The following is a 24,897-nucleotide window of genomic DNA, read 5'->3' as shown; positions in this document are numbered from 1 at the left end:
GTCCATTTCCAAGGACGGTATTTATATTCCTAATTTTTCTTTTTTTTTTTAATTTTCTTTTTTTTTTGAGACAGAGTCTTGCTGTCACCCAGGCTGGAGTGCAACAGCACAATCTCGGCTCACTGCAACTTCCACCTCCCAGGTTCAAGCGATTCTCCTGCCTCAACCTCCCAAGTACCTGGGATTACAGGTGCCTGCCACCACGCCCAGGTATTTTTTTGTATTTTTAGTACAGACGGGGTTTCACCATGTTGGTCAGGCTGGTCTCAAACTCCTGAGCTCAGGTGATCCACCCCCTTCAGCCTCCCAAAGTGCTGAGAGCTGGAATTACAGGCATGAGCCACCACGCTGGGCCTCTATCCCTGATTTTTTAACAGACCAAATGGAGGCAGACAGTAGTTGCCTTGGCTGGGACACCAAGGACACCAGGGACACCGGGGTCCCCTCTGCGCCACCCACTTCCCTTCATTAGGAAGGCTGTAAGTGGGAAGGCAGTGCTGTGCCCCAGAAACGATGGTCACTCTCATGAAACCCAACTAAGGACCCCGAGAACGATGGCATTCACGTTCTTAGGAGTGTTTAATAATATGTGCTCTTTTGGGAATGTTTTATTTAAAAGCCCCTCCAGATCCTATCATATCTATTAGGTTCTGCCATCTGAAGTTGGTTACTTGGGTATTTTTGGCCTACAAAATCTCAATTTTGTGTGATCTGTTTATAGATAGATATAGATATCTATATCCAGTTACTTCTCTGGATATAGATATCTGTCAGGTAATGGAATATGTAACGGAATAAAATTAGCAGCAGCAACAACAATAATTTCAACAGCAATGATTCCTTAGAGGTCAAATGCAAGCTAATGTAGAGGGTGCAAGAGCCCACTAATTTGCTTTTTCACAAATGAGCTGAACATCCTGTTAACCAAGGCTGGCAAGGTCGCAGGAGTCAGCATCTGAGGCCAGCCTGTGAAATGCATTACCGCTTGCATGGAGGTGGTAATGACTTTGAAAGAAGACAGGTCTGATCATCCCGAAGAGAAGCTTTATACTTAACGTGATAATTTATTCCCTTTGTGATGGGCACATCCAATAAACATTTCAATAGCCTTGACATATGCAAACCGCCACCCATGTTGAGGAGGTGAGAGGAGGGAATGAAGAATATCCATTCCCTCTTCTAAATGAAATGCACACCAGCAATGGTGGCGCCCGCGGGCAGTCGGAGAAGCCTGACCTAGACCTGCCGAGGACTCTGTATCCTCAAAGCCTACTATGCGGAAAGCAGCATGTGCCCCTGAGCCTGGCTTCAAGCATGAACTTGTGTGTCCCATCGGCTCTGCCCAGGTTATGGGACAGAAACTGGGACAACGAAGAGCCACAATGGGCTGAATTTAATTTGACCAAGCGGCCATAATTTTTTAAAGACTTTACTCTCTCAGTACAACCACTTTTTACGATGTATCACTTGGACACGTTTTACAGTGATCTAGAGTTGGAAGCCGTGCACGGGGGTTTCGGGGACTGCTGGAAAAGGAATGAAACAGGAGGGTAAGTGGGATAAACATGGAAACGACGTCACTCCTGTCCGCAGGCTTAATGGCTACACATGTGGGACATCAGTTCCAGTTCCTGGAGTGACTCACGTCCCTGAAAAATGCAGCACATCATGAAAAACCACCCGCAGCAGGGCGTGTTCCAACGGCTGAAGAATGACCCCCAACTGGACTTGACTTTGGAGTTTGGCCAGTGGCGCTGATGCAGTGGTGCCGAGGTGGCTAACTGCCTAGTATATCAGAGGCACCTGCTCGGGATATGACCTGGGCACAGTGATAGGGGCTCCCGGGCAGAGGAACCCCAGCTGTCAGGGGGCTCTGAGCCAACCAGGTGACCTGAGTTTGGGAGATGAGGGGGGCCCTCGGTGGCATTTCTGATCTATAAGCACCTGCCTTGAAGCTCTGCTTTAGGTTGATTTTGGAGGCCCTGAAGGGCATATGGACATAGGCTCTCAGGTGGAACATGGGACAGTAAGCGGTGGATCCATCAGCTTCACCTGGACTGCTCCAACGTCACCCCCTTCACTTCCCAGGGGAAATGGAGGCCTGGGGGAGGGACCGCCGACCCATCCCCCAGGTCAATCGCAGGCCCAAGGACTCAGACCCTGTGGCAGTAAGAGGCTCTCTCCTGGTCCATCTCCAAAGTCCATTTCATAGGTGTCCCTGCACTGAATCTGGCCTGGGGTCCGGAGCCAGGCCTGAGGTATGAGCAGGGACAATGTTAGGGGCTGGACATTGCTCCCCAACCCCACCCAGATTCATATGTTCTAGTCCTAACCCCCAGTATTCACAGAATGTGACCTTATTTGGAGACGGGGGTCTTTGGGAAGTCATGAAGTTAAACGAGATCACTGGAGTGGCCCCGATCCAATATGCCTGCTGTCCTATCAAAAGGGAAAATTCAGAAACCGAGGCAGACACACAGGGGAGGACAGTGAAGAGTCACAGGAAGGATGGATGCCACAAGAAGGTGAAGGCAGCGTGCAGGGCGATGCTTCTGCAGGCCAAGGAGTGCAAGAGGTTGTCAGCAGCCGCCAAGAGCTGGAGAGGCTCAGAAGGGCCCGGCCCTGCCAGCACCACCAGCTCAGGCTTCCAGCCTCCAGAACTGGGAGAGAACTGGCTCCTGGTGTTGAAAACACCGTTTGTGGTGCTGTGATACAACCCTGGTGGGGGTGGGGGGGGTGACGTGCATTGGGCTCAAGGATCCAGGAACGCCCTATTCAGTCCTTAGAAGCCAGGCAGCCCCGTGGCAGAGAGGACAGTGGAGCAGCATCCTCAGCCCCGAGCCCTTGAATCAGCCGGCCTCTACGAACTACAGGTGCACAGGCCCCTTCTGGAGAATCTCCAGGGACACAGAGCAGGAGCATTTTTCAAAAGATCCCAGGTCTTTCAAACATGCAGCTGGGGTTACCCACTGCTAGCCCGGGTCCGGCCAAAATGCCACCAGTGCTTACAGCATGTGGAGGCCACAGCCAGCAACCCAGGGCAGGCCAGGGCCGGGGACACAGGCCACATGCCTGCTTTCCTGTGTGGCACTGCTCATGCTTCTTCACGCTTCACTCTGGGGGCCTGCTGACCCCAGGGCTATGCCGGGAGAAGCTGATGAAGCCCACCCTCGGGCCCTGCGCCACACCAGAGAAGTATGGTGTACCCTGGTTAAGAGAGAAGTGGGGTGAGGAGATATGCAGGGCATGACTGTGTCCAAAAGACTTCAGAACAGGAATATGAGCCTGGCACGGTGGCTCATGCCTGGAATCCCAGCACTTAGGCAGGCTGAGGTTTGGCGAATCCCTTGAGCCCAGGAACTACAGACAGGCCTGGGCAATATAGCAAGACCCCATCTCTAATTTAAAAAAAAAAAAATAAAACTTTAAAAAAAGAAATAAAATGGGATATGCACATTTTCAAGCAGTTATTATAACTCATGCAAGTGAAACTACTACAGTGCCTAAAACTGGGAGGGGGAGGCAATTGCTTGAGCAAAAAAAGATGCTGGGCAAGAAAGATCTGTATAGCATGTTTGTTTGCAACGTCACTCTGGCTCCAGCATGCGTCTGTCCATACCCTGAGGGACTCACTGGTTTTACTGGCAGATCCCTGCCCCAGGGAGCCCTGCGCCTGCTTCCATGGGCCACACCCCACCCCAAGGGGCTGGTAACTAGACTATTTTCTGTTCTTCCATCTTCACTCATGATCTCCAGAGCATGTCAGCTGTTTTGTTAAATTTCCTTTTTCTTTTTGAGATGCAGTCTCGCTGTGTCGCCAGGCTGGAGTGCAGTGGCGCGATTTCGGCTCACTGCAACCTCCGCCTCGCAGGCTCAAGCGACTTTTCTGCCTCAGCCTCCAGAGCAGCTGGGACTACAGGTGCACACCACCCACCACACCCAGCTAATTTGTGCATTTTTAGTAGAGACGGGGTTTCACCATATTGGCCAGGCTGGTCTCCAATTCCTGACCTCATGATCCACCCGCCTTGGCCTCCCAAAGTGCTGGGATTACAGGCGTGAGCCACCCCACCCAGCCTGTTCTGTTTAATTTCATAGTTCAGCATCACTGCCAGAAACCAGATTATGTCATATGTGCCCATGTGCAAATCTTCCCGAATCATTTTCGTGACTTGTACACTTTCTCTAGCCTGATGATTTGTCATGGCGTCTGGGGGATGGCATTAACTTCTCCTACAGAGGATGGTCATGTGGGGGTGGGGACTGAGGTCTGCAGTTCTGGAGATTGGACCCTGTTATATCCCCAGCTGCCTCTGAGGAAGGGGCCTGACTCCTACCATTTTTAGGTTGCTTCTGGTCACTGTTTCCCCACCTATCGGATTTTAAAACAGATTTCTTAATTAGCTATTTATGTCTGCTAGACTCTGTAGGGACAGATGGGGAAGCTAAGGTTTGGAGAGGCAGTCGTCTGGGGTCCCACGCTGACGGGGCAGATGTGTAACCCTAGGCTTTCTGGCTCTGAAGTCCATGTTATCAGGCCCCGCTCTTCCATGCTGCTCAGGATGGAGTCTGAGAAGTGGCCAGCCAAGTGTCCAGAAATGGGCGTGTCTGTGGTCCCTGGGGAGGAGCCTATAGAGAGGGTGGATACATCAAAGCCTGGGGTCTCATGGAGCAAAGCCCCCTAATCCGGCAATGACTCAGGCGGGATTCCCAGAACAAGCTGCATCTCCAGAGGCATGCAGGGGCGGGGGAGGAGGGGAATCCCAGCCATGCTGACTCACCTCAGGCAGCGTGACTCATCAGCCATGAAGGACCACCACGCGGACAGAGGTCATTCCATTCCCTTTCTCAATAGCAACTGGAAAGCCTGTCTCGACTTGGAAGCAGACTGTCCACTACTACCTTTGGGGTAAACGTTGCAGGAAGAACATGACCCCCGATTTGCCACTGCACACTAAATAGCCACCCCACGGTGGCTGTTCGGGCCGGAGCCGACACGGGAGCACGCTCCCTGGGCAGTGACCCCATATGGAATGTACCTGTCTGCCCACCTTGACAAGCGATGCCTATGAGGCGTCGCTGGGCCAACCTGGCTGCAGCCCCGGGAGATGCAATAGAACAAGAACTGAGATGTGGCTGGGAGGGCACTGTGCAGACATGGGGACAACTCCACCAGCAGACTTTAGGTAAAGGAGATGATCCTGGAGACTGTGGGTGGGCCTCGTCCAATCAGCTGAAGGCCCTAAGAGCAAACACTGGTTTTCCAGGGAGGAAGAAACTCTGCCTCTAGACTGAAGCATCAGCTTTTGCAGGGGTCTCTAGCCTGCCGCCTGCCCTGCAGATTTCAGACCTGTCAGACCCCACAGTCATGTGAGTCAGTTCCTTAAATATGTAACCTATGGCTTCTGCTCCTCTGGAGGACCCTGACTGACCCAGTAACTGATGGGAGGGTATGCTGCACTTGACTTTGAGCTCGCAGAACCTGATGCCCTTTGCTGACAGCGAAGTTCACACCACAGGCAAGAATAGCCAGGGCCATGTTGATTTCATGAAGCCTGTCTACCTGACTCTGGGCTCTCTTCTCTAGGCCAGCAGCAAGAAGCAAGATTTGGACCTCACCCACAACCTTCAAGATTCCTCAAGACAACTTGGGGAGAGGTGATGTGAAAGTTGAGGCAAGTAACCAAGATTTTAAATGCGGAACAGGGAGAAGAAAAGTCTTTCCCTGGTTCTCACAAGATTTAAAACACGAATCACAAGGAGGCTGAAGCATAAACAAATACATAAAAGAATTTTAACAACATTAATCTAAATTACAGCTCTAATGTCATAAATATTTCCACATTTATTCCTACTTGTCTCTACAGAGTCTAACAGATATAAATAGCTAATTGAAGCATCTGTCTTAATATTCAGCAGATACGAAAACAATGACCAGAAAAAAAAAATTGTCTCTGGCTTCCCAAGTACAGCTTCAGATTTCAACTGGAGCCACAGATGGTCCACTAATAGATGGAACTACTTTTTAGATCTGGAGGAGGATGAAGGGAACCAGCTCTTCCTGGGGGGGTCACAGTGAGGTTGCTTGGTCACGGCAGGTATCAGAGCGGGCGCCCTCACCTGAGAGGTGCTGCACAACCTCGGCCAGAGCACTTTCAGGAGGAGCACGGGGAACTAGCAGCCTAGGAAGGTAAAGGCGGAGAGCGGAGGGAATGCGAGGCAGGCAGGTCGGCTGGCTGCTGAGCTACAGGCTGCACTCCTAGGATGGCTACGTGTAATCGAAAAAAATAAGACGAAAATAACTTACTGTGCAGGGAATTAATTCTGGTTGGCATAGCGATCCTCTTAAGTTAAGGGGAATGAGCAGGAGATGAAGAGAAGAGGCAGAATTATGCAAGAGCAACATCAGAGTGGACGTGGGTAAGGGTTCTGAGCTCCCTAATCACATGCGCACGGGACGTCACTGTGCGGGACATTTGGTGACTGGTCTAAATCACACACACATGAGAGGTCACTGTGTGGGACATCTGGGGACCCGTCTAATCACAGGCACATGAGAGGTCACCATGCGGGACATTTCATGAGCCCTCTAATCACACGCACACGGGAAGTCACTGTGAAGGACATTTGGTGACCCATCTAATCCCACGCACATGGGAAGTCACTGTGTGGGACATTTGGTGACCCGTCTAATCACACGCACACGGGAAGTCACCGTGAGGGACATTTGGTGACCCGTCTAATCACACGCACACGGGAAGTCACCGTGAGGGACATTTGGTGACCCGTCTAATCACACGCACACGGGAAGTCACCGTGAGGGACATTTGGTGACCCGTCTAATCACACGCACACGGGAAGTCACCGTGAGGGACATTTGGTGACCCGTCTAATCACACGCACACGGGAAGTCACCGTGAGGGACATTTGGTGACCCGTCTAATCACACGCACATGGGAAGTCACCGTGCGGGACATCTGGCAAGGTTTTCTACTGTTCAGTTCGATTTTTTTTCCCAAAACCTCCCTTGAAACTTTTGTCCTTAATTGCGGTGAGATAATTGACCCTCTGAACCATTTCCGCCTACACAGTTCAGTGGTGCTGAGTGTATCCACAATGGCGGCCGACTTCATTGATTTTTTTGTAAACTAAAAGTCGATCAGAATTTGGGGACTACATTTCCTGTGTTGGCTGCAGCATCACAATATGTACATTTCCAATCTGCAGAACCTCCCTGAGAGTTCTAAACACACAGGCACTCTCAGAAACCTAATACAAACCCTTACTCCGACAGAAGATACAGACGGTTCTTAAACAACAAAAAAAACCATTTAGTTTTTTAAAAAGACACCCTCTATTACCAGTTTTGAGAAATGTTGGGTCGAAAAATGAAAATTATTTGGCACCCATAACACAGAATCTCTCAGACTATGACAACATCTCACAGAGATGCTAAGTATGAGTCTCTTAAAAAACACTGGAAGGAAAAATTTCAAGCTGCTGCCAAGTATGTCCTGTTAAAAAAACCCTGGGTCAATGCAGTACAGCCGCAGGAGTGAGACGCACTGCACAGCCGGGCCTCTCTGCTGCCTTCCCCAAAGCCGAGCCTCGGGGAGCTCCGCACAGGCGATGCGGGCGGCCAGCCCCCGCCCCCGGCACACCTGCCTAATACTGAGTCCTGAAACAGTTGGGGGGACCCCTCAGCCACCTGGCCCGTGAAGTGAGAGGAGCAGGGCGGCTGACACAGCAAGGATGGAAACCCAGGGAAAGGCCTCGCCAGGAGGGAAAGCGGACAGAGGAAGGAGGAAGGGCCGGGTGAAGGATCACAGATCTTGGCATGCGCAGGGTGAGCGAGGCTTGGCATTTCAGAAGGAACGAGGAGGGCAGATGTGGGGCTGGGTGCTGCCAGGACAACAGGCAATGGGCCACTGAGTCAGGGAAGGGAGAGGCAGAGATGCCCCACTCTGCACCCCCGTGGGTCCCGCCTCGCCCAGCACTCACCATCTTCAAGACAAAGAACAGGCCTCGGGTGTGCAGGTCAGGTGACCAGGTCACCTTTGACATAACGCAAGCCAAGGCCTCTTAACAGGAGCACAGGATCCCGTCACAGAGGTCAGCGTGCAGCGTACGGCCCCCAAGTGCTCTGTGGATGGGGGCCCATTCAGAAAGCACCCCAAAGCCAGGCAGTGGGCAAACGGAGGCCAAGGGGTCTGACATCTGACCCACGAATTTCCTCCTCCTCCCTTTCCTCTCCTGACTTTCCGTTTTCCTCACATCTATCCTGACTATGCACTGGCAAGGAGGGGGCCTGGGGGAGGGTGGCCACGGCTGAGGGACACAGAGCAGGGACGGGGGGAGAGGGGACGAGGACAGACTCAGGGAGTCCCGCAAACAGCAGGCTGTCAGACTTGGCACCAGGGACATTCGGGACCAGAGCGTCCTGCACTTTGAGGCTGCCTTGTGGGAGTGTGTCCTGTGCCGGGCAGGGTGTGGAGTGACATCCTTGGCCTCCATTCACTAGACACCAGCTACTCCCCAGACTCCCAGTTGTGACAACTAGAGTGTCTCCAGACACTGCCAATGTCCCCTGGGGGAGAAGTTCTGGTTTGAGAGCCAGTGGTGTGTGGCATCGAGAACAGACGGCAAGGAGAGGGAGTGGCAGCAGCGCCCCCCACAGCACCCCGGAGCCCGACGTTCCCGACAGATGGTCTTAGGACATCCTGAGATTTCTGCTGAGAGCCCTGGAGCCCACACAGGGGCCAGAGCCAGGAGTGAACGCCGTTTCACCTGAGCTCATGGCTTGGCTCCGGCGCCTGCCTCGCCCCAGTCCTGTCTTCTGCACTGAGATGTCCTTTTGCCCCCTGAATGGTGGAGTCAGGTGGGCGCAGGCAGGGGACATGCTTCTTTCTGATGGAGGAGGACGTGGAGGCTCGGGGAGTCTCACGTCTGGAACCGACTCCCAGCCCCTGGACTATATGTCCTTAGCAAATACATTCAGCTTCCTCACGCCAAGGCGCTGTCTCGGCAAATCTGCACACACGTAAGGAATGTCTAGTTTTAAAGCCCCGACTCACGGCGGATGGAAATAATCAGCACTAATGAAAGGCTCACCTCCTCACCACCCACATGATAAGTTAATCGATTCATGATTCCCGGGGCTTCTCTCCCTGTAGAGCCTCCTAGAGTCAGGCGGTGAGGTCTGGTTTGTTTTAGGTGCAGGGGAGAGTCAGAGAGGCCCGAATCCACAGTGGAAGGAGCCCGGGCTCTGCCTGGCTTTGCTCTGAGTCTCTGTGGCCCCTTCATAGTGTAGGGCTCCTGGTGACCCCTGGGGAAGCCAGGTGGGGTGAGCCTGGACTGAGGAAGGGGCCTCTAGGCAGGGACACACACTGGCCCCAAATGCAGAGAGGACCCCGACTCTCACACAGAAGGACCTGCAGACACCCCTGTGGGCTCAACCATTCAGCACGGGGTGTTGCTGGAGGGGCAGAGGGTGAGGTTGGGAGGGAGCTTGCAGGGGGCAAAGGGAAGGAAAGCAGATGACTTCAGCGTGGAAGCCAGCATGAGCTAGAAGCCACCAAGTGGGGGGCCTGGGGTGGGGGGCTCGGGCACAGGTACCTTTATGCTTTTTGGCGGCACCTGGCTCCGAGACACTCACGGAGCTCTCTGACAGCTCATCACCGTCGGGGTCCAGCAGGGCCGGGCCGCTCCAGGCTGCAGCCTGGGGCTCCTTCTCCAAGTCCCAGGAGTCTAGCTCGTCCTCCTGGGGATTGAGGGCAGAGGGTGGCTGGGCTGACTCAGCTCCCTCCGGCGGGGCAGAGGCTGCGGGCGCCTCCGGATGGGATGGGGTGTCCTCCTGGCAGGCGCTGTCCACGGAGGCTGCATAGTCCTGCATCAGGGCAGCATCGTGGTCCTGGGACAGTGAGGTCTGTCAGGGCGGTGAGGAAGACAAGGGTTACATGAAAGGAAGGGCGGGTTTCAAAACACCTGAAAAGCCCCCTCCAAACATTCTGTCAGCTGGCTTCAAAGTCTCAGAAGACACCGCAGCGGGCCTTGGAGAAGACGCTCACACATCGTGGCCGTTGCTCGTGATTGGGCTACGAATGGTCCCCCTTACAGCCGGGACCACAGCCCCCGGGCAGCCGCGGTTGGCCCCCGGGACTCAGAGGTTAACCCTCGTCCTCCCACGGATGGGCTAGTGCTGGGAGCATTTGTGGCATCCACGGAACCCAGACGTGAGAAGACAGCCCGTCCTTCCAAGTCCACGGCAGCACAAAGAGGTGGCCGGGGGTGTTTCGGGTTTTGTCTTGTTTGTTCCTACGCTCGTTTATGTTACATGCAAGTCGAAATTCACCAGTGCATCCTTTCAAAAATTATATTTTGCGTAAAAATATTTCAGCACTAAATTAACCTCTGAGAGTCAGGCTAGCTCTTCCTTGGAGCGGGGGAAAGTTTGGGAAGGAGGGCACGAAGGCTTCCTGGGGGCCAGTCCTGCTGTTCTTGGGGTGGGTGGCAGGGGAACAGGCGTCTGCTCAGGGACCACGGTGCCACTCTGACTTTAGTGCCAGCCTGTCATCTGAGCATCAACAAAAACAATCACTGCAGTGGACTCAGAACATTAAATACTAAGATCCAGGAGCTCCTCGTGATTTTTAAATACAATCTTAGAAGAGGTATACGGGAAAAAACCACGGGTCTTGTCCTTGTGTGCTCATTCCCTCACCCAAGACTAAAGAAAACCCAACTCCTGGGCCCTGGACTTGCAGAGAGGCCCCTGGAGGTGTGCTCAGGAAGCCCCAAAAACATCACTCACCTGCCTCAGGGACGTGGGGCAAGGCCACCCTCTGGGTGCAATGGCAAGGCTGATGACTCATCTCTGGCACCCCCAGGGTCCTGTTCTGGCCCGTCTTCCAGCCACTGAGGAATTCATCGTTCTGCGTGTGCCCTCTGGCCCATCCTCCCACTCTTTTGCCCAAAATTCTTCCTCATCCCCCCATACTCCAAACCAAAATCTCCCAACCCTCCCTCCAACTGTTCATTTGGAAATGTCAAAAAAGAGTAAGGGATGGAAGCAGTGGCTCATGCCCATCGTCCCAACACTTTGGAAGGCAGAGGTAGATGGATCACTTGAGCCCAGGAGTTCAAGACCAGCCCAGGCAATGTGGTCAAACCCCATCTCCACCCAAAATAGAAAAATTAGCCAGTCTCAAAACAAGTTAGTCGGTCTCAAAATAAACAAATAGATAAAAATTTTTAAAATTCAAAAAATTAATAAAACGAGTACAGATCTGTAACATGGCCCTTCACCCGAGGGCTGGCCTCTCTGCAGCCTGGACCACACGCCCGCCGCCACCTGCTGAGCAGACGTCACAGAGCAGGGGAAGGGAAAGAAACGGGGTGTGATGTCCATGCAGGACACACAGTCTTCGTTTCTCTGATCACAAAAGGAATAAACATTCAGCTCAAAAAAGTAAAACAATTTTGGAAACACGTCACGTGGAAAGTGAACGTTCCCGTGACTGTGTGGTGACGAGGGTAGAGGTTCTGCACCAAAGGGGAGTCTTATGTCATGTTCCTCTCTTTCTAGAATTTTTCTTTAAATGATTCACTCAACGTGTAAAGTATCCCTGATTACAAACTCTCGAGTCTCCTTGGTGACCAGGATAAACTGTGTCAACACAATACCACGCGTGACTCCTCTGTTGGGTGAGGAACATAATTTGACATTTACAAATGGAACTCTCTGGACTTTTTAAACTTCCTCAAAGTGGGAGGAGTAGCAGGTCACTGACAGATGCAAACACCTCCCCAGCCACCACGATGATACCTTAGAGATCCCTGATATGATAATAGTGCTTTTCTTCCGTGGCGACTTGAGTTTCAGCTTTGAAGATTCGCTGAGTTGTCGAATGGCAACTTCAGCCACTGGATCCGACCCATTCAACACCAACAATTCTGCCAGAGGGAAGGCAGTGTTAAAGTCATCAGCAAAAATTAAAAACTTCTATGGAAAACGGAAATGGTCGATAAGCAATGGTTAGCAGGCATTTTCTAAAAAGGGCCAAACAGTAATCGTTTAGGCTTTGTAGGTGGTCTCGCAACAACTTCTCAATGCTGCTGTTGTAGAGTGAAACCAGCTAGAAAACCACAGGTAAATAAAAGAGCATGGCTGGGTTTCAATAAAACTTTATTTACAAAAACAAGTGATGGGCCAGATTTTTCCCATGGGCCACAGTTTGCTGTTTGCTGTCCCTTGGTCTACAGCTTGATTCCCTGGTGGTTACAAGATACCCACTGAAGTGTCTGCTTAAGATTCACTCATTTTATTTATTTAAGTTATACCTGAATAGAGTTGATGGAAAACAGCCAAAGCAAGCAAGAAAACAACAACAACAAAATCTAACCCTCTGGAAGATTTTGAACTTTGAAAGGCTAGGTATTGACTCCTTTTCCCTCCCAAGAGTGGCTAAACACACAGAATAGTAACTAGAGCTAGGAAGGGCCAGTTAATAAAAGCAGCTCCTTCCCCAGGTTAATAACAACGCACACCAGCCAACATCAACAAAATGCTTATGGCGACCCAGGCGCTGTTCAGAGAGCTGTGTGCACATTGTCTCATTTACTCCTCCTCCAGGACGCCCCACGGCTGAGACCACCAGCAGGTCTCTCTGACTCAGAGCTGATGCTTATAGCTTACACTGTCTTGCTCAGGTAAAGTCAAAATGACAAAGCTATTAAAGCAGCAGGATGGTAAAAGGAACTTCTCCTGCCACAGTTTGGCCATGGCCTGAGACCTACAGATGCTGTGTTTCCAAAGGGAGTCCAGAGAAGACCACAGTGGCCAAGAACCAGTGACAAGTGACCCTGGGAAATAACAGATACTTGGTCTTCCTCCCTGGTTCCTAGCACAGAGAACAAAAAATCTCTTAGAATTCCAGAACCACTGAGCTGAGGCAATCTTTCTTAATCATCATAAGCCCCTGCGCCCCACCAGAGTGAATGCTCAAGAGGACGGGCACTGGATGTCGGAGACTCCAGCCCTGTGGGTAGAAGGCTGGAGCTTTCTGCCCTCTCTCACCTGTGGAGAAGGGAAAGGGGCTAGAGATTGACTTCAATTTACCAATGGCCAATACGTGTATCAATCATGCCTACAGATCTATGTATAGAAGCACCACAAAACCCCTAAAGGGCAGGTTCAGGAGTGTCCCGCTTGTGAACCAACACATGCACATACTGAGAGGGCAGCGGCTCCACGGACGCCAAGCCCCTCGGCTCAGGCCCTTCCAGACTGCGCCCTGTGCCCTCTTCATCTGGCTGTGCACTGGTGTGATAATGGACGGTAAACCCAAGTCAAGTGTTTCCCTGAGTTCTGTGGACCATTATAGCAAATAATGGAACCTGGGGAGGGTGTCATGGAAACCCCAATGTGTAGCCAAGTGGGGCAAAAGTGTGGGAACCTAGGGACCCACTATTTGCGCCTGCTGTCTAAAGTGGGGGGGTGGTTTTGTGGGGCTGAGCCTTTAACCTGTGGGATCTCAGCTAACTCCAGGCAGCGCCAGAATTGAGTTAAATGGTAGGACACCCAGGTGTCTCTGAAGAGAAACAGAAACTTGCCTGCCGTAGAGAATCGACACATTTGGTGTCCTGAGTGGTATGAGCAGAGAACAGATCACCGTTTAGCTACTGACCCCCACTGAGCCACTGACCCACGCTGAGAAGAGAGAATTGCTGAAGAAGTTGGGGAGGGCTCCTTAGGAGGGAGCTGCGCTGTAGTTCCCGGAGCTGCCGAGGGAGAGGCGTCGGGAGCACGTCCTCCTCACGCCAAGCCCGGTGCTTCTCCTCAGTCCCCCGAGAGCCCGACCCAGGTGCCAGGTGCTGCGGCGACAGCGCCCGGCTGCACCGTGGCGGGTGGGCCTGGCGCTAGCTCCACGGTCCCAGAACCCACAGTGGGAACATCAGCCCGGGGCTTTTAAGATGAGACCCTGCGGCGTGGGCAGTGGGGGCACTACCAGGGGAAGAAACTGAGGAAGGGGCATCAGGAGCAGCGGCCAAAGCATCAGAGGCATTAGCACCACAGCGGCTCCATCTCAAATAAGTGCTGGGCAAAATGAGGCTGGGCCCTCCCGGGCTGCATTCCCAGGAGCTGAGGCACCCTGACTCACAGAGTGAGCTTGGAGGTCGGCACAAGACACAGGCCACAAGGACCCTGCTGATGAAACGGGCTGTGGTAAAGCAGCTGGACAAAACCAGACAAAACCGGCCAAAACCAGCCAAAACCAGCCAAAACCAAGATGGCCACGAAAGTGACCTCTGGCTGTCCTCACTGCTGATGATATGCTAATTATCATATGCTAATGATCCTACATTAGCATGCTGAAAGACACTCCCACAAGCACCAGGACAATTTACAAACGCCATGGCAATGGCAAGAAATTACCTGACATGGTCTAAAAAGGAGAGGAATGCTCAGTTCTGAGAAATCCGCACCCCTTTGCTAGAAAACTCATTAATAATCCACCCCTTGATTAACATATGATCAAGAAGTCACCATAAAGGTGACCAATCCGCAGCCCTCAGGGTTCTCTGCCTACAGAGTAGCCACTATTTTATTCCTTTACTCTCCTAACAACTTGTTTTCACTTTACTCTGTGGGTTCACCCTGAATCCTGTCTTGTGCCAGATCCAAGGAGCCTCTCTTGGGGTCTAGATCAAGACCCTTTTCCAGGAACAAAAGGAGGGGCAGGGCCTGTGCCCGAGAATTGCAGGTGGGGGACCCAGCAGGGTGGTATCCACAAAACCACGAAACCTCCCACGAGGGAAGGAGACAGTTGTAAACGTCCGCCAGGCAGAAAGAATACAAAACCGTGTGAAGACGGTGCCCCTCCAGTGAGAACGTTCCACCTCCCTGACCACCCACCTCGCCCGGCTGTTGACCTTGGCAAGGCCAGACACAGGCCTCAGCGAATGGGGGAGAGCTGGGCAAGGAACACCCACTGCCCCTCAGAGCAGGCCACCAGGGGGCGAAGAGAGAAAGGGAAGCCCCACAACTGGACCGCGCGGTGATTTAATGCGTTGGTAAGACATCTCTTCAAAGATATCTAGAAAAAAATGTGCATTTCCTATTAGTAGTGACCATCTCCTAGTAGAATGGAAAACTACTTCGACTAAGCAGGTTTAAGCAGAAAGCAGGAAACAAAACTACAGCCACCGTGTTGATGATGTCCCGAATCCTACGTATTTGATATTAATTAGCTAGTGTGTTGTGCAAGAGAAAATATAATGATGAGAAATTTTAAAATATAAAGTCTCAGCTGGCTTTTTATTTTGTTAAAGCATTCCCTAAAATGTAGCAGGAATATGAATGCTGCTCCTTCCTTCCTCACTCACCATTCAACAACAAAACCAAACCAAACCAAAACTTTTTTTTAGAATAAAAAAAACAGGGGGTCTCGCTCTGTTGCCCAGGCTGGAGTGCAGTGGTGCAACCTTGGCTCACTGCAACCTCCGCCTCCCCAGTTCAAGCAATTCTCCTGCCTCAGCCTCCCGGCTAACTGGGATTACAGGCATGCGCCACCACACCAGGCAATATTTATGTTTTTAGTAGAGATGGGGTTTCACCATGTTGGCCAGGCTGGTCTCAAATTCCTGACCTCAAGTGATTCACCCACCTCTGCCTCCCAAAGTGCTGGGATTACAGGTATGAGCCACCGAACCTGGCCCAAAACAACTTTTTCCAAACTCTGAAAGCAAAATACTTACTTCGTATCACAACAGCTCGAAAGGCCCAAAGGTCCTAAGAGGGACGGCGACAGCGGCACGTCTCAGTTACCTGTGTCTGAAGAAGACAGCGTTTTGCTGACGGGCGCACTGCGGCAGGAGATGGCCTGGACAGAGATGTCCTTCTCAATCACCTTCACCTTGACGGGAGTCTTCACCGGAGACTCTGCCAGAGGAAGATGCTGATTACAAAGCTGGCCCTGTGGCTGACTGGATCAACAAGTACCGAAAAGGGAAAGGACACCCCCTCACTGCACGTGTGCTGTGTGAAGCCGAACGAAAGCCGTTTTGAGGGCAGGAGAGGCAAGAGTGGAGACGAGTCCCGGTTGAAATCAAATTTCGGAGACATTTTAACGAAGCCAGAATTTCTGTTCTATTTTGCATCCCTGAACTGTGCCAACTCATCTATTCTGGGAGGATAATGCTTTTGCACAAGCAGAGATGCAGTGTAATTTGAAGAAATAAAGCATACACTTCTACAGACGCTGTCTCCAAGCGGCTGTGGAGGCAGGTACAGAATTCAGCTGGCTCTCACACCATGGCCATCAAGCCTTCTTGGAAACGATTTTTAACAGAACGAAGTCTACAAGGACCACTCACATTGAAGTTTTTCAAGAAAAAAGTGTGTGCTGTCCCCACATACATGTAATAGAGCTCTTGGGGTTTTTTGTTGTTTTGTTTTTAAGGTGTTTCGCTCTTGTTGTCCAGGCTTGAGCGCAATGGTGTGATCTTGGCTCACTGCAACCTCCACTTCCTGGGTTCAAGCAATTCTGTCTCAGCCTCCAGAATAGCTGAGACTACAGGCATGCACCACCACGCCTGGCTAATTTTGTATTTTTAGTACAGACGGGGTTTCTCCATGTTGGTCAGGTTGCTCTCAAACTCCAGACCTCAGGTGATCCCCCCACCTCAGCCTCCCAGTGCTGGGATTATAGGCATGAGCCGCCTCACCTGGCCCTATCATAGAGTTCTTAATTTAACTTTGTTGGAGTTATACCTAAGTGTAACTATTTATAATATCTAGATTTTATCTTCAGAATATCCACGGGATTAAAGCTTGTTTCAGCTGATTGCATATGTGTCTGACAGAATAGAAAGGTGACTGGCTGACAACAAAAAGCTGGGCACGAGCATGGCAGTCAGCACCCTTCCTGTGCTGCGAGACGTCCCTCACGCCCTGCGCTGCAGGCTACAGGACTCTGCAGTCCCGGAGGCAGGGCGGTTACAGGCAGGCATCTGGACTGTGCTCCTATTGACCCACCAGAGCTCAGCGGGGATGCCCTCCCCATGTCGACACGAGGCTTGGTCTTCACAGCGGTGACAGTAGTGACTACAGTCCCACAGGGCATCACCGTGCGGTCCTTTTCTATTTTTGCAGCAGGAACAGGGGGAGGGATGGGCGAGGATTTCAATTCACCAGGTTCCACATAAGAAAACTGCAGAGAAGACACATTACTTGTTGTTTTTTTTTTGGAGACATAGAGTCTCGCTCTGTCGCCAGGGGCCAGGCTGGAGTGCAGTGGTGCAATCTCAGCTCACTGCAACCTCCGCCTCCCGGATTCAAGCGATTCTCCTGCCTCAGCCTCCCGAGTAGCTGGGACTACAGGCGTGTGCCACCATGCCCAGCTAATTTTTGTATTTTTTTTTAGAAGAGACGGGGTTTCACCATGTTGGCCAGGATGGTCTCGATCTCTTGACCTCATGATCCGCCCGCCTCGGCCTCCCAAAGTGCTGGGATTACAGGCATGAGCCACCGCGCCTGGCCATGTTACTTGTTTCTGGTTTTGTGGAACCCGCACAGGCTGATAAACCACGTCATGCTGGCTTCTTTTGAAATAACCATAACTTTTTCCCTTAAGGTCACTTATTTCCAATTAACCTGGATCTTCCCAGAATGGACACAGACCCCACCTCACACACAGCCGGCTCAACCCATGATGATGGGAACAGAACAGAAGCCGGAGAACCAAGCAACATCTTCAAAGGCCTTTTTGGGGTAGGCCCATAAAGTGGCATCCTGAAAGGCTATCTCCTCCAGCAGACAACTCAACCGTAGCGTGGACAGAACATGCTCTATTTGAGTCTAGACACGCGTACAATGAAATAGCACCTCCTCTTAGTGAGGTCTTATATCACACGGAAGTGGAAGTAAGGCTCTGGCACACATAAGTCCTGGGATGCGGGCATCAAGTGGAACCCAGCTGTGGTGGAGAGCCTCGCCCTACCTCTGCCGTGACGGAGCCCAGCACCGAGCAGCCGCTGGTCAGCATGAAACTCTGTGGTCCAGAAGGCTGCTTCTTAAATAAATCCAAAGGAACTGTCGCCATCGCCAGCAGACCTGGAGAGACAGGACACGGTCAAGGAGGGCTGCGATGTTTCCATGGGGTTCTGTGAGAACAAAGGGGCCCGCACGCCCGGCAGCCAGAATGTGCCCCTCACGTGCATCCAGCACACTCGAAAGCACTCACAGTTCAGAACGTTTTAAAAACATTCAATGTCATAAAAGACAAAGAAAGGCTGTGGAATCGCTGCCAGACGGAGGATGCTAACGCCACAGGACAGCGAGGCAGCGTCTGGCCCTGGAAGTGGAGAGGTAGCTGCTCTGAAGGACATCATGGGGTCACCCAGTGACAAAAAACTGGAAAATGGGCATAAATTAAAGAATTGCAGCAATGTAAATTCAGTAGCTGACAACTGTGCTGTGGACACAGACGAGAATATCCCCATTCCTAGGAAATACACACAAAGGAAGCAAGACCCATGCAATTTACCCTCAAGGTGTGTGTGTGTGTGTGTGTGTGTGTGTGTGTGAAAAAATGAGTGTGGCAGGGAGAGACCAAGCATGAGCACAAATAATAAAGGAAATTGGGCAAACGTTAAGGACACGGGATTCTGCGTAAAGGTTATGTGGCTGTTCTTTGTATTGTTTTTGTAAAGCTTGAAATTTCATAGATTGCATCATCAGGCTGGCTGGAATGAAACGTGAATGAGGCCAGCAGGCGTGGGGACCCAGGAATGCTGGCTCAGAAGCTGGCTTCTCCCCAGGCAAACAGTACCCCAGGCTGTGCTGGTCCCTGACCTGTGGAATGCTTCTGTCTCACGATTCTTAACTCAGGGGCATCCCCGTGTTCTTGGGACTCCAAGATCAAGGAAGTCGCCTCAGGATTCCTGCTAACAACTAGGATATATCTAGTTAACTGGGAAAAATAACGACCTTCTAACTTTAGGAGGTAACCAAATGACTTGACTTTATGGCTGGGTAAGCTGGCCAAGGACTTCCCAATTTTAGTATGTTTATGGGAAGAGTTTTGAAATCCAAGAAAATATTTATATTTTTAAAAACCTAACAAATCTTGAAACTAGTGATCTGTACACATGCACACATACAGCCCACATTCATTTTGGGCTTTAGTGACTTTACCTCTAATTATTGCTTTCTTGTGTCTAAATCGTAAGTTCAATTTAAGCCTCTGAAGTTTATTTTATAGGGATCAACCCGATGAAACTCGGGCAGGCAGCAGAATAGGGAAGAAAGAAGTCTGGAGACAGATGGGGTGACGGCTGCACGATGTGATGTACTCACTGCCCCTGAACTACGCACACAGAAACAGGGCAGACGATAACGTTTCTGTAGTTTATCTTAACACAGTTAAAAGGTTTTGTTTCGTTTTGTTTTTTGTTTTCAAAAAAAAAAAAAGGTCTCTTGAGGCTAGGAAGGTTCAGAACGACTTCTCTAAGCCAAGAATTGTTGCATAAAAGATTTTGGATTTTTTTTTTTTTTTTTTCAAAAAATAAAACAAAAAATCCAGTTGAATATTTCCCCCAAATGCATGACCTTGTTAACAACTCAAATTGCCTTTCCACCAAACATTGCCGTGGGAAAACCGAAGTCACTTAGGGGAGGGGTCGGCTTCCTCTGCTGGGTCTCCCTCCGCCCCTTCCTGAGGCCTGGTCAGGCCGGTGAGGACCTTTCCAGAGGGCAGGGCCTGGGTCCTCCTGCTCAACCCACCTTCCGAGGATCGCCCAGCCTCTGAAATCTGCAGGTATAACTCCTTCGACTTGGCATTCAGCTCGCTTTGGAAGAGAAAAAAGTTATGAGCCCTGAAAAATGCAATGCTTCATTCTTTTTACAAAATATAGTCCTTTTTCTGATTATAGAAACATAAAAACGTCGATATTTAACAAACTACTGAGACATATAAGCCAAACAGGAAAGAGTATCTGCTGTTTCATTTAGAAACAGCACTGGAGAGGTGGCCAGTGCACGCTGAGGAACTGAACGTCATTTTTTAAAATTTCCACTAACTTAAATTTAAAGAGACACATGTGGCCAGTCATTGCCATATTGAAAGCGCAGCCATACAATGACTTAAAGACAAAATATGGAACAGGAACCAGCACCCTCCTCCTTCGTAACCTATTTATTTTCATTAAAAAGAAAAAAAAAATAAGTAGAGATGAAGTCTTGCTATGTTGCCCAGGCTGGTCTCAAACTCCCAGGCTGAAGCCATCTGCCCACCTTGGCCTCCCAAAGTGCTGGGGTTACAGGTGTGAGCCGCTGCAGCCAGCCTGTAACCTACTCTTAACTGAAAACCCTGGGGATGTCTTTCCGCATAACTACAGAGCAGCATCACATTTCACAGGTCTCTAGTATTTTTTTTTTTTTTTTTTTAAGACAGAGTTTCACTCTTGTTGCCCAGGCTGGAGTGCAATGGCGCAATTTTGGCTCACCACAACCTCTGCCTCCTGGGTTCAAGCAATTCTCCTGCCTCAGCCTCCGGAGTAGCCAGGATTACAGGCGTGTACCAACATGCCTGGCTAATTCTGTATTTTTAGTATAGACAGGGTTTCTACATGTTGGTCAGGCTGGTCTCGAACTCCTGACTTCAGGTGATCCACCTGCCTCAGCCTCCCAAAGTGCTGGGATTACAGGGGTGAGCCGCGGCACCCAGCAGAGACGCACATTCTTATGCATATATCTTTGCATGCCGTGTGATTATTTCCTTAGGAAAACCCTAATTGCCTGTCAAACGGCACACGCATTTGAGAGGTGTTCTGTATTTAGGCCGGTTGATGGCATCCAGAATGCTTATTCCCAGGGACACCTCCAGTGCCATTCTTACTCTCTTATTCATAACCAACCTGTGAGGTGGAAAAATGACCTCTCTTTTTTGGTGAGGTTTGCATTACTTTACTTATTTCTGAATATCTTTTCAGAAGTTTATGGCCATCGGTAGCGCTGGCTTTTGTATTTCCAGGTCAGGAATTTTGCCCAGCTTCCCAAAGCAGCTATCATCTTTTCATTCATGATTTATAAAAGCTCTTTACACAGATACACAGGGGAAATTTTCTTCCAATACTTTTTCTAATTGTTCATTTCTTAAGCATTAGATAGTGATTGATTTCAATACTTTGGTACTCAGCTAATTCATTAAATGAGTATTTCTATTCATTTTTTTAAACATTCATTTTACCTTATATCCATGATTATTTCTAATAGTTTGCATTTTCTCAAATAGTCCAGATGTGCAGTCATATCATCTCCAGACAATTAGTTTTATCTCGTCCAGTATTTGTAAATTTTTTTCCCTTATCTAATTGCAATAACCAATACTTCTAGAACAAAACAATAGGCATCCTTCTCTTGATTTTCGTGAGTTTGCTTCTGGTATTTACCATTTATAGTGATTTTTAAAATCTTATTAAAGAACTATCCATAAATTTTGTTCTAATTAAGCTTTTAAAAATTAAGAATGGGGGCCAGGCACAGTGGCTTATGCCTGTAATCCCAGCACTTTGGGAGGCTGAGGCAGGTGGATCACCTGAGGTCAGGAGTTCGAGACCAGCCTGGCCAACATAGTGAAACCCCGTATCTACTAAAAATATACAAATTAGCTGGGTGCGGTGGCATGCATCCGTAATCCCAGCTACTCAGGTGGCTGAGGCAGAAGAATCGCTTGAACCCAAGAGGCGGAGGTTGCAGTGAGCTGAGACTGTGCCATTGCACTCCAGCCTGGGCAACAGAGCGAGACTCTATCTTCAAAAAAAAAAAGAATGGGTATTAAACGTCACTGAATGTCTTTTGGACATATGTAGAGATAATATGTTTATTTTCTCCTTTGATCTGGCAATATGATGAACACCATGAATAGATTTCCTTATGTGAAAGCACATACATCCCTGGTATGAACACAGCTGGTTTGATTTTTCATGTGCTGCTAGATTCTATTTGATAATATTTTATTTATGATTCTTACAGCATTATTTATGCATGGCCTACATTTTTCTCTTTCTCTATTCTTTATTTTTTTTATTTTTTGGAGATGGAGTCTCACTCTGTTGCCCAGGCTGAAGTGCACTGGTGTAAGTTTGGCTCACTGTAACCTCTGAATCCCAGGCTTAAGCAATTCTCCTGCCTCAGCCTCCTGAGTACCCGTGATTACAGGCACCCGTCATCATGTCTGGCTAAATTTTATATTTTTAGTAGAGACAGGGTTTCATTCACCATGTTGGCCTGGCTGGTCTCGAACTCCTGACCTTAAGTGATCTACCTACCTCAGCCTCCCAAAGTGCTAGGATTACATGTGTTAGCTACTACACCCAGACTTTTACTTTTTTTTTTTTTCCCTGGGAATAAGCATTCTGGATGCCATCAACTGGTATCTCTCTGTCACCCAAGCTAGAATACAGTGATACAATCTCAGCTCACTATAGCCTTGCTCTCCCAGGCTCAAGCGATCCTCCTGCATCAGGCCCCCAAGTCACTAGGTGTACTATAGGCAAGTGCCACCATACCCAGTTCGTTTTAAAAAAATTTGTAGTAGAGAAGAGGTCTTGCTTTGTTGCTCAGGCTGGTCTTAAATTCCTAGGCTAAGGCGATCCTCCTGTCTCTGCCTCCCAAACAGCTGGGATTATAAGCATGAGCACCCGTGCCCAGCCCCTTTTCCTATTTTGCTGGTTCTGGATTCAGTCAGAGGCACCCTCCCTTTCTGCCCTGGATGGAGTGTGTGTCTCTATGAGACCCAACAATAGCTCCTTCTCGTCTCGTCAGGGCAGAAGGAGAAAACTGACTCTCAGAGCTGCCTTTAAAAAGAAACTCAGGTTTGACCTCCAGCTACGTTTAAGATGTTTAAGACACAATTTGTTTTTTGTTTTGTTTTGTTTTGTTTGAGATGTAATCTCTGTCTCCAGGCTGGAGTGCAGTAGCGCGATCTCAGCTCACTGCAGCCTCCGCCTCCTGGGTTCAAGTGAGTCTCCCGCCTCAGCAACAGCTGGGACTACGGGCGCGTGCCACCATGCCCGGCTAATTTCGTATTTTTAGTAGAGACGGGGTTTCGCTATGTTGGCCAGGATGGTCCAGATCTCTTGGCCTCGTGATCTGCCCACCTTGGCCTCCCAAAGTGCTGGGGTTACAGGTGTGAGCCGCCGCGCCCGGCCAACATCATTTGTTTTTATTTTTTATTTTTTGGTTTAGCGTTTTGGCCTAAACGGTGCTGCAGAGTGATTTCATGATTTGGCGCTCCTGAACAGACACAGCGTGGACATGCAGGCCCATGATAACCCGGCCAGACTCACAAGGTGAATTCCTCTTCCCACGTGAGGTCCGTAGTGTTTTTCGTCAGGGTGCCGGAGAATCTCTGAAGAGGATCGTTCAGCTGCACGACGCACACCGTGTTAATGTGGCCTGTCATTAAAGGAAGGACATTGTGTTGGTGGTTATTTTATTTTTTAAACTGTGTGAAGCCATTGTATGCACAGAAAAAAAGGCTAAATTAAATGACTAAGGTTGAGGCTTACCCACTTCAGAGAGTGGGAATTCTTTCATTTGCCATTTTCAAACTCTCAAAGCACCAGCCTTTATCAGGGTGAAATAATTTTTCCCAGATTTGATATCAACAGCCCTGGGCTGACCCCAAGTGCCCGGCCCCCTCTGTCAGTGTGGGCCACAGGTTATCGACTTGAGGGAGTCGAAGCTCACCTGTTGTAGATACAGTGTTGGTATTACGTAACAGTCGAGGGCCAGATCCTCATAGTCTGAATATTCAGAGCTTCAGTATCATTGGTGGCCAAATGTTTTGAGGGTTAAATAAGGTTTACGAATTTCGTCTGTTATATATAAGACACGTAGGGATGGGAGGTCAAGTATAATGAGGATAATGGCAGGTGAGATGGTTCAGATTATTTCGATTTCTCGAGCGTTCATGGTACTGATGTGAGTTAGTTTTGTTGTATTAGGGAGATGATATTTAGGACTCGGGAGCTAAGTAGGAAAATAATTATGAGGGCATAGTCATGGGCTCCCAGGGGGACCCTCCGCGAGAGGCAGCACCATTACATACAGAGGCCTGGTCCCCACTTTTAGATAAGACTAACAGCTTGCCAAAGCCTAAACATCAATTCCTCTTGACTCCTAAACTGGGAAATACCTCACGGAGCACCCCTTTCTTGCCTTATACCAGACAGGTGCTGCTGGGGTATTTGACCCAGGTGGTGGGACATGTCACCAGCGAACAGTTCTTTCTGCTTTGAGACAACGCTTCTCCCTGTAGCACGTGGTCCCAATACACTGTGGAATCAGTCACTGCGAGAGCGTGTGGACCCTGGCCCACGCAGCAGGAGGGAGGAGCAGCCTACGCACATTCTCTACCGGTCTTTCACAGTCACTCGTCAAGGGAGGTTCGGGCCCAGACGTGGGGACATCCAGCAGAGGCAGGAACGGGGCCTGGCCTCGGGGCAGGTGCGTGTGGGAGCTGGGATCCCAACCCTGGCCGACTGAGTCAGGGGAGCCCAGGCTGAGCCACTAGGCAGTATAGGCTTAAAGGGCAACACGAGGCACTTTCACCGAAAGAAATCCTCGACAGCTCGGCCCTGCGCAAAGTCACGGCTGCTAGATGTGGCCTATTAGTGCTTTTGGAACTGGAAGAAGCCCCTTGCAAATCAAGGTAAGTCCCCCTTCACATGCTCGGGCAACACTATTTGCTCCTGTTCTTGGCAAAATGGAGTTGTGGTGTAAACAGGTGCCCTGTCCCGAGTGACTCTGTGTCCAGGGCTCAGCAGTGATTCAGAATCACCCAGAAGGGGTCATCCGTTCTGTTGCTTGTCTTGGCTCCAACAGCAGCCATG

At 50.1% G+C, this 24,897-nt stretch overlaps 1 protein-coding gene across 1 annotated transcript in view; it reads right to left on the bottom strand.

Moving 5' to 3' along the window:
* The window catches only part of C2CD2 (C2 calcium dependent domain containing 2), a 66,990-nt gene that overhangs the window by 4,258 nt on the left and 37,835 nt on the right, over positions 1-24,897 (bottom strand). The window contains exons 7-13 of the mRNA XM_039480520.2: positions 23,350-23,458; positions 19,784-19,848; positions 18,000-18,112; positions 17,036-17,210; positions 15,827-15,940; positions 11,825-11,952; positions 9,616-9,925 (exon numbers count right to left, since the gene is read on the bottom strand). Coding sequence (XP_039336454.2) covers positions 9,616-9,925; positions 11,825-11,952; positions 15,827-15,940; positions 17,036-17,210; positions 18,000-18,112; positions 19,784-19,848; positions 23,350-23,458 — 1,014 coding nt within the window. The remainder of the gene's footprint in view (positions 1-9,615; positions 9,926-11,824; positions 11,953-15,826; positions 15,941-17,035; positions 17,211-17,999; positions 18,113-19,783; positions 19,849-23,349; positions 23,459-24,897) is intronic.

This window comes from Saimiri boliviensis, chromosome 18, assembly GCF_048565385.1.
Source record: "Saimiri boliviensis isolate mSaiBol1 chromosome 18, mSaiBol1.pri, whole genome shotgun sequence".
NCBI classification, from domain to species: domain Eukaryota; kingdom Metazoa; phylum Chordata; class Mammalia; order Primates; family Cebidae; genus Saimiri; species Saimiri boliviensis.
Note: the sequence above shows the minus strand (reverse complement) of the source record. Positions and strands in the feature narration are given on the sequence as shown.